The 10000-nt window shown below is 45.4% G+C and overlaps 1 protein-coding gene across 2 annotated transcripts in view; it reads left to right on the forward strand.

Annotated features, from left to right (window-relative positions):
- The first annotated feature begins 588 nt into the window (after positions 1–588).
- Positions 589–10000, forward strand: part of LOC113812640 (nephrin) — a 12005-nt gene continuing 2593 nt past the window's right edge. The window contains exons 1-12 of one of the 2 annotated variants that reach the window (XM_070123521.1): positions 589–734; positions 1995–2115; positions 2545–2655; positions 3804–4040; positions 6590–6744; positions 6893–7037; positions 7925–8055; positions 8206–8380; positions 8731–8828; positions 8946–9153; positions 9388–9503; positions 9732–9915. In XM_070123521.1, the coding sequence (XP_069979622.1) occupies positions 2070–2115; positions 2545–2655; positions 3804–4040; positions 6590–6744; positions 6893–7037; positions 7925–8055; positions 8206–8380; positions 8731–8828; positions 8946–9153; positions 9388–9503; positions 9732–9915 (1606 nt within the window). In that variant the 5' untranslated portion in view covers positions 589–734; positions 1995–2069. The remainder of the gene's footprint in view (positions 735–1994; positions 2116–2544; positions 2656–3803; positions 4041–6589; positions 6745–6892; positions 7038–7924; positions 8056–8205; positions 8381–8730; positions 8829–8945; positions 9154–9387; positions 9504–9731; positions 9916–10000) is intronic. The other variant, XM_070123523.1, reaches the window with a different exon arrangement.

The raw sequence follows: 10000 nt of genomic DNA on the forward strand, positions 1-10000 counted from the left end.
ACACACACACACACACACACACACATACTCACACACACACACACACACACACACACACACACACACACACACACACACACACACACACACACACACACACACACACACACACACACACACACATACACACACACACACACACACACACGTGTGTGTGTGTGTGTGTCTGAAATTATGGAAAGGCTTCCCCTGAGCCAGAAAGTCTTTGATTGGATTTCAGCGGTGATTCCGATCAGTGTCGAGATCTAGGATGAATTTGAAGTATTTCCCAACGCTGTGAGATAAGGGATGTTTGCATGCTGGTGAGGGTTTACGTACTAAGAGTGCTTTCCACTTCTCATAGTCATTAGCATTAGGATTATTAGCAACAGCAGCATTCACTGGAGTAGCAATAATGGCAGAAGCATCGCCATTACCATCGTTGTAACATAATAACCCCCATCATTAACGGTTTCAACACCACCCTCGCCACCGCCGCCGCAACCAGCATTATCACATTATTATGACAAAAACGCATTTCTCTCTACAACTGTTCATTAAAACAACATCCACCGAGTTGTTTTTGTAAACACGCCTTTCAGCCCAAACCTCTGAATTAAAAGTCCGCCTTTTTATCACCCGCCCACAGTTACGACGCGAGAGAGACGGCCGCAGGACACCACAAGGTTCACGACAAGTCCGAGCTAGGAACAAGATCCCACTTTAGGCTGGAAACTTTCCCCCGTAATTTCAAGGTAAAGTTGTTGCTGTAGTTTGGAAGGGGAAAGTTCATGCGGGCATATAAAGGTAAGATTTTAGACAAGGGCTTAGTTCATGTTCATAAGGGTGTGATGCATTTCGCGCCGGGGCTGGGTGTGTGTTTTAGGGGTTCACCGGAAGACTGGAAGTCGCGAGTGAATTTGGTTCTTTAAAAGGCGCCTGGTTTATCTATAAATGAACTTTAGATAATTGTTGATTGATGTGTGATCTCCAGGAAAAGGTATGACGGAAAATAAAGAATTTCATAGTGCATGACCTATGATAACACTATCACAATAAAACTTTAAAATTTTGTAATTCCGATAAAAGTGTAATATTGACTGATTAATTACATATGCATGCATAGTATAACTGCTAATTCCCGTTCATACCTTTTCTACTTTTGGGAGAGGAACTGCATTTAAGATGAGATATGCTAATGTGGATTCTATGTTTTTTTCTGTTCAGATTATAGAAATATTCACATCAGGTAGAAACTGCGTCGAGACATCTACCTATCCGGATCCTTCCCTTCCCCGTTCGTGCATGTATCTTTTTTCGAACAGACGGCACAGCAAGGAACATATCGGGGTCTAATATGCCAGAAAGTATCCGCAATGACCTGACTCATGCCGCTGAGGAGTAAGTAAGAGAAGGCAATCAATCACGGGCCGGCGATGCGCCCAATCGTCGGGCTTCATTTTTGTGGCCCGCGAGTGATAGCACGCTAATGCCAGATTTGTTCTCAAACTTACCAAATTAATCTCCGTTCCACGCCCGAAGCTCATGGGACGAAGGGGGCATGGAGAAGGCTGGATAAACGAGAGAAGGGGAGGATGAAGAGGAAAGAGAAGTAGACGAAAACTAAAGCAATGAGATGGAGGGAGTAAATCTCTCTAGTTTTATACTCATTCAGTTTGATTCTATTGTCTTTAGCGGTGGAGGAGCGCCCAAGCGGACCGAAAGAAGGAGGAAGCAGAGAGAGAGAGGAAACTAAAAATCCTCATATTTCAGGTCGACGGAACGAATTCAGGAGCCAAGGGGCAATGCGAACAAGACTCGGGTAAGAGCGAGGAACCTAAAATTATAACATTAAAGGCGGGCGAGACGCTTCAGGGAGCAAGGGCCTCGACAGCGCGGGCACGACCCGGCACTCGGAAGGTGTCTGCGGCGGGAGGCCTCGCTGATGGAGGAGGAGGAGCCCTTTCGTCCCATTTTACAATCCTTCACATTTTCTTTCCATACTCCTTCGCCAGACTCGGCTCGGGTTTCTGGACGTGAAGAAGGTCACTCTCGCTGACGCCGGGAACTACACCTGCAGGGTTGACTTCATGACTTCGCAGACCATGATGTCTTTGCTGCAGCTCACGGTGCACGGTTAGTACAGCGGCAAACGGTGCATGAGAACTCTCTCGCTCTTTCTCTCTTTTTTCCTCTCTCTCTCTCTCTCTCTCTCTCTCTCTCTCTCTCTCTCTCTCTCTCTCTCTCTCTCTCTCTCTCTCTCTCTCTCTCTCTCTCTCTCTCTCTCTCTCTCTCTCTCTCTCTCTCTCTCTCTCTCTCTCTCTCTCTCTCTCTCTCTCTCTCTCTCTTTCTCTCTCTCTCTCTCAACATCATCTTCTTCGTCACCATCATCATCATCACCATCACCATCATCATTATCACTATTACTATCATCATCATCATCACCACACCATCATCGCCACCACCATCAATCATCATCATCATTATCCTCACACCCATCACCATCACATCAGCACCATGACTACCATGACCCTTCCCCTCACCATCCCCTTCCCTCCATTCCAGAGGAGATTCAGGACCTGGAGGTGTTCGACGCCTATGGCACCATGATCGGCAAGGTCGTGGGTCCTTACAAGCTGCTTTCCCGAGTGATGCTGTCGTGTCGGGCGTACGGAGGTGAGTGTCTCGCTGCGGGAAAGGCTAGATCAAATATTACCATTTGAATCATTATTTTCCATCATTTTCGGAAATTGAAGAGACCAAAATGATCGACCATATTTACAAAGCATCCGTAACTTTTGTGACGTCATCAAAATAAACCCCATGTTTTTTTTTTTTCCAAAAATAGAATCAGACGCCATGACACCCCCTGGAGGTGCTACTGATCTAGCCTTTCCCGTCTCGTTGCTTCGGTGCCTGTGGTTAATTAGGAGGTGTGGCTTCCCTAGGTCGACCTTAGGAGCGTAGTTGTTATTGTTATCATTCGAAAGAGGTAGCGTGTGAGTTCCAGTAGCGTTTCTGCTCAAGGAAAGGGTTTGAAGTTGTTGGGCTCGAAGTTTCGAACGGTTTGCTCGATCTAGTAACCGAGGAAGTTGTGGGAGTAGTGGCGGTAGTAATAGGAGTGCCGGTGGGGCTTGTAGCAATAGAAGTTGTATTAGCAGTCGCAGTGAAAGTAGTAATTTGGCAGATACATTTTTAGTAGTAGTTTAGGAAGTTGTAGTGATAAAAGAGCTGCCATAGTTTTATTGTGGTAGTAGAAGCAACACTGATTTTATTCCCCAAACACAAAGTGAAAGATGATAATAAAAAGCATGATATACATTTCCTTACCTTTATATCCGTTAAGGCAAATTTTGATACACACACATTCAAGCATGTAACATTAGTCAACGTCCTAAGTGCCAGCGTATTATGTAACAAATGCACGTAAGGGTTATCCTATAATTGAGGCAATAATGAGCAGTGAGCCGCGGCGCCCTTCCGCGATGGCCTCAGAGAAATCAGCGAGGCCGACGGGATGAGAGGGACTTTAGAAGAGCGGGACTCGCACAGGGAGCCGGATGAGGCCGAGGATTTCCTCTATGGGTTCGGGGGCGACTGTGACTGGGGACTAACGAGAGTCATTCGTTTGATAGAGCCTGGTGGACGGACGGACTGCAGGTCTGTTCCGGGGACAGAGGTTCGCACATTCATGTACACATCCGTACGAACATGCAGAAACATATACAGATACGGAGACACCAGACAGAGAACCCCCCCCACCCCCACCTCCCCCACACACATACACACCTTCGGCCCATGACATGACAGGTCGGGCCTTGCAGGTCACCCTCCGCCGGTGGTCCGGTGGATGGACGGCGACAGGATTCTGGAGACGTCCTCGGCGCAGCACTACAGCGCCCAGTCGCCCTCGGAACGAGGCGAGGCCGTGCGGGTGGTCGACGTGACGCTGCACCTCCCGGGCCTCCAGCGCAAGGACAACGGCCGCGACATCAAGTGCGTCGCGTCCAACACCAACCTGACGCAGGAGAAGGTCCGCGTCGTCACCATCGACATGTACTGTAAGTGTGCCTCTTGGCCATATCTGGTTGCATCCCTTTTTATCGCCGCCGTCGTCTCTCTCTCTCTCCCATTCTTGATATACATATATATATATATATATATATATATATATATATATATATATATATATATATATATATATATATATATATATATATATTCAATCGTCGTCTTTCAACATTCTTTATAGTCTTTTTCTTATTGTATGTCTTTGTTATAACTAGAGTAAGTTTTCATCTGTCATTTGCCTTTCTTCGACTCGGTTTTCAGTTTAACATATTTTTTGGCCATATTTTCTCCTAATGTTTATCATACTGCCCTTTTTGTCCCTTTCTTCCCCACCTCCTCTTTATTCCTATACTTGTTACTTTCATTTTTCCTATCTGTGGCCTAAGTACCCTTTTCAATCCGTGCCAACCAATACCCAAGACATCATGATATATATATATATATATATATATATATATATATATATATATATATATATATATATATATATATATATATATATATATATATATATATAACATCCTCACATACCATCTTTCCTAAGTAACTTAGTAGCTTCATTTCTTGGCTTCAGTTTACATTCTTGGACTAGTCGAATCATAGGCTTCGAATAATTTAGTTCATTTGGATATTAGTTGATCAAATAACATTTGTTATGCAATTTAGGTTTGAAAATATTCATATGCTTTGTCACTGATATTATTTTGACTTACATTGAAATGGATAAATGAATAACTTTTAAAAAATAAACTAGTTTCTGCAGTATTCAAGTTATTTCTGCGTCCTAATGGAAATTTCCAGGAGCCTAGTCCCAGTCAAGGCGGATGTAGCAGGCTGCAAATTGAGTCATTTCTAATCTTGTTTTTTTCTATTTTTGCCGAAATCTTAAGGAGCAAGTGAGATCCAGGAGAAATCCCAAGAAGCTAGTTAGATCCAGGACTAAATTTTACAACTAGATGGTTTTTAGCGTGTTCGAGGCATGGAAGGTATTTGTGGTGACATGATTTAGCAGGCATCTGATGGCAACAAAGAACTCTCTCGCCCATATCATATTAGCTTTTATGTTCCCTGTCCTTCCATCCTTAGATTGATGGAATTTTCAAAAGCTCTTACTATACAAAGTACTTCTAAAGCCTAGATTTCCCAATACATATAGATGCCTGCGTGTATGATATGACAAGTATGAGATAAAAAAAAAGACATGAGATTCCAAATATAACTGCACCTTAACTGGGTTGGAATACTGTGTGCTCCCCAAAGCACTTTTTTGCAATAAGCAATGCAAGCTCCTGCATTAACTTAATTAACCAGGCGCGGTTGTTTTCTTGGTCAAATTCTTATCCTAAAAGGTAAATCTCATTTTAATCTCGTACCGTTGACGATGGTCAATAACGGCGCGAAAATGGAAGAATAGAACTCATTGATACGTTATAAAATAGATAATTTTTCTTCTGGTCAGCCGCACGCATTACGATGTGAGGATGGAGTGGGAGTCCCTTTTTGCCTTCGTCATGTCCATTTCTAAAAGAGACGACGTTAAAACACTGTAGTCTTTGTGGCGTAAGATCAGACTGATAGCAAGTCATTCGGAAATATCGAAAAATATTAATCCTACAGACATTGGTTGCAGCTCAGTGTGGAATAATATTTAACGATAACCGGAGATATTCATGTGGCGATGAATAATACAGCAATCTTGGTCAGGAGATCGACATGCACATCAAACCCACTCACGGCCCCCAGCAGCGTCATGCGATGTCGCTCCAACAGGTGTGAGAAGGTTAGCATGACTCAAGGTTGAAGTCCGATTCGTAAAGCAATATTCCTTGGGATAAATTTCGAAGAGTCTTTGGGGAAGTGTCAGTCAAAGATGGCAGGTAATGGAATTAACAGTGACATTTGCACATAGAATGCTCCAGAGATCAATAAGGACAGCGACGAAATGAATAATGAACTTTATTCTGCGCGAAATAGTAGGGACAGACTGAACTCTCTCGCAGCAAGTCTGTTTCCGACGCAGTTTGCAGCATATACAGGCATTCAAACGGATATACATACACACATTTACCTTCGTTTAATAGAGGGGCGAAACTAGTGCGTGTAGATAACATCGAGCATAATGCTGAATACTTTTCGTTCACAACATGTAACATATTTGAAGTAATGATTTAAGTAAATGTTTGAAGAACTTAATTTTCTATTTAAATGCATAATGCCCCAGGGGTAGTTGTTTGCGTAATATACTTATAGCAGCCTTAATAAGATGTTTAACACGACTTCCAACCGCATTGCGTCCATTAGGCGAAATGCTGTATTCATTTTGCATAGTTTGATTTTGAACGGATATCACATCGTCTCGGGATATTCTCTCCCATTTAAAGTATATTGTGAACTCTAAAATTATAAGCAGCGCAGCGTTGTTGGAAACAAAGGAGAGAGAAAGAACATAAAAGAAAACATTTATATTTAGTTCTGTTGTTGGTGGCGATGGCTTGGCGGGCTCCCGTAATTTCGCTCCCCTGACCAACCCCCGTTGCAGTGCCGCCCCTGGAGGTGACGGTGGACGGACTGGACGCCCCGCTCCGCGCCGGCATCGAGGCCATCCTCATGTGCCGCTCCGTCGGCTCCCTCCCCACCGCCACCCTCTCCTGGCGGCTGCACGGCTCCTCCAGCCTCATGCCTCTGCCTGCTCAGGTGGGTCTCTCCTCTCTGGTCAATCTCATTTCATTATGCCCCCATGGATTAATCTTAATCGACACGTCTTTTTCTGAACCTTCCTCATATCTTTCATGATCATAGACGCATCTCCCTCACAATCTCTCTCGGCCTCATTCCTCTGCAGTCTTCGCTGGACCAGAACACCACCATCGGCCGAGGTCGCCTCCTCCCGACGCCGAGAGACAACGGCCGCGCCCTCACCTGCACGGCCTCCAACCCCAAAGTGAAAGAATACTCCCTGAACAGCACTCACACGCTACAGGTGCTCTGTGAGTATAGGACCCGCGCCCTGGTGACTTCGGGAACTCTTACACCTTGCCTTAATTATCTATGATTTGCCCAACATTCATTCTTTTAATCGTAGTATGTAAGCTAAAAAAGAAATGCGTGATGTTTCAGTTGACTCATTTATACTAGGGACAGGGAAAGCGGGGGAAATTTCGGGGGTAAAGGAGACCCAGCAAACTTCTAAAAGCCGGCCCTCCCAGCAAGAGACGAGAGCAAACTTTTTTGCTGTAAATGTCACAATTTCTCCTGAGTCGATATTTTAGTGTGACCGAAAAGAGTCGCACGATCTAAAACCAGATTAAAAGTGTACGTTTGTGGCTGTAGCTACGACCGCTGCTTAGGCGTAAAAGACTGAATTGGGTTGTGGCACAGACTTTAGACGGTTCACTTTGAAGTTGGGGTAAATATATTTTTGCACCATTAGCTTTTGGATAATTCCCGAAAAAGTTCACCGATCCCTCATTATCATGCAGAACGGATGGCATGCAAAGAAGAAATTGCAGATTTGATGGATCAGGGCAATATCGAAGGCATTCGTAGAATATATTCAACGAGTTAATGCTACAACATAAAAAGAAACACAATACTTCATGTTATAGTGTATGTGTTTGTGCGTACATACGCGTGTACGTGTGTGTGTTTATGTGTGTGTGTGTTTGTGTATGTGCGGCGTTTTTGTGCGTGCGTATGCATGTGCATGTGTGTGTCTGTGTGTTTATGTGTGTATGTGTATTTGCGTGCGTGCGTGTGTTTGTGCGCGCGCGTGTGTGTGTGTGTGTGTGTGTGTGCGTGTGTGTGTGTGTATGTGTGTGTGTGTGTGTGTGCCTGAACGATATCCGAGCATCAGAGTCCTCCTCTCTCCCCGCAGTTGCTCCCGAAGTGTCCGTCAGACTAGCGCCGGCGTTAGACCCTGACAACATCTGGGAAAAGGCTGATGTTTATTTTGAGTGTGTTATTCAAGCAAACCCCAAGGAGACGAGAGTCATATGGCTACACGAGGTAAGTAGTGTTATATGTAGAAAGTTATGGCATTGTGTAATGGAAGGAAAAGGATGTCACACTCTTTTTAAGGAAGAGATAGTGAATGAGTGTCCATGTGTGTGTGTACTACTCACTCTCTCGCTCTCCTCTCTTCCCTGTGTGCGCCAGGGCCGAGAGTTGCGAGGCGACAGCGATGACGCCATGATGGCCGACCACGTGCTCGTCCAGGGGCAGAACCTGGTGTTGCAGAGGGTGACACGGCACGCTCAGGGAAGGTACCAGTGTCGCGTCACCAACACCATCGACACTGTGACCAGCTCCGCCACGACCCTTAACGTCATGTGTAAGGCAACTGTATGAATGTAGTATGCATAGGAGAGTTCTGCTTTATGCAACAAGATCTCGTCTTATAAACCTAATGGCATGCAGTGGCACACACTCTGACTATATTGTAATCCGGGTGACTTTTTTGTGATCCAGTGTAAAGCGCAAACGTTATGGTTCTAAGCATAGCATCTTACGCTCATTAAACATTTACACGCAATGTGCCTACAGAGGCCTACAACTAAAAACTCGTGGAAGCTGATTTAATTATTGATTTCGGTAAAGTTTAAGGAGTCACTGTTAATGAGTTGTCAAAAGGAGGACACCACTTTACAATATCAAAAGAAACAAAAGGCTTTCTCTCTACAGTTGCACCGGAGTGCAAGAAGCCACGGAACGAGACAGTGTCAGTGACCCCAAACGAAGAGGTCAAACTCAATTGCCTGGTCGAAGCCAATCCGCCTGATGTGAGTACTCTTTGTACTTTCGTCACTTCTTTTGTCTATGTATGGTTATATTTACTACCCGGTGTTTATTCCTTTAACGTCGTATCTACTAATAACCAAACCCTTGCCTGCCCTTAGGTCACGTTTGTATGGAAGATCAACAGCAGCCGCGGCGTCAAGGAGCTGGACAGCAGCAGCTACAGCAGCCGCAGTCGGTCCTCCACACTCGTGTACCGCCCCAGCACGCATGCCCACGGCACCGACCACTACGGCGTCGTCTTCTGCCTCGGCAGCAATAAGGCCGGGAAGCAGAGATTGCCGTGCATGTTCGTCATCAGCCCCGCAGGTCTGCTCTTCCTCCGGACTGGTCATGTGCATGATTCGTCAGTCCTGCAAACACTACAGTCTCTTGTTTGTTGCTCGCCATACAACGGGTGCTGACTGCAGCCTCAATACTGTACTCCCATATCACTGTATAAGTGCCGTATCTTTTGCTGACTGTTTGTATTGCATGAAACAGGTCAAAATACTGAATACCATGACTCATACAGTGAAATGACCTAACAAGTTTTGTACCCAGCAGGTCCCCCAGAAAAGCCCAAGTCCTGCACACTGGTCAACCAAAGCCCGACGTCGCTGGTGGTGACGTGCCAGCCCGGCCACGACGGCGGCCTCGACCAGCACTTCATTGCTACGGTATTTGCACAACTCACTGTGGCCACTGCGAGTGCCAGAAAAAGGACGACTGGATTCCTTATGCCGTGTTAATGATAAACAACACACACACATGCACATGCAAACACACATTCATAAATGTAAACATACGTATATGTGTGAAAAGGACATTTAAAGCAGTATAAACGGTAAGAACAGATGTACCTGTTCAACGTTATTGCTTCGATTGCCAGCAACTGATTGTTGCAGGTTGAGGACGCAGCAACGCGGAGGGTGGTTGCAAATGTGACGTCGACGTCGCCTGACCTGACGGTGGAAGGACTGGCTCCGGGCCGCGACTACCTGGTCAAGGTCACGGCCGTCAACCAGAAGGGAAGGTCTTCCCCGTTCACGCTCGAGGGCTTCGCCCTCAAGGTGGCCGAGAATAAGATAAGTGAGTACCGGGCGTGAATCCCTGGGCCTCGAAGTCTTCCCTCAAGCCACAATGAGGATATTTGAAATCAAGTTCCATTTTTTGT

The sequence above is a fragment of the Penaeus vannamei genome, chromosome 7, assembly GCF_042767895.1.
Source record: "Penaeus vannamei isolate JL-2024 chromosome 7, ASM4276789v1, whole genome shotgun sequence".
In the NCBI taxonomy this organism is placed as follows: Eukaryota; Metazoa; Arthropoda; class Malacostraca; order Decapoda; family Penaeidae; genus Penaeus; species Penaeus vannamei.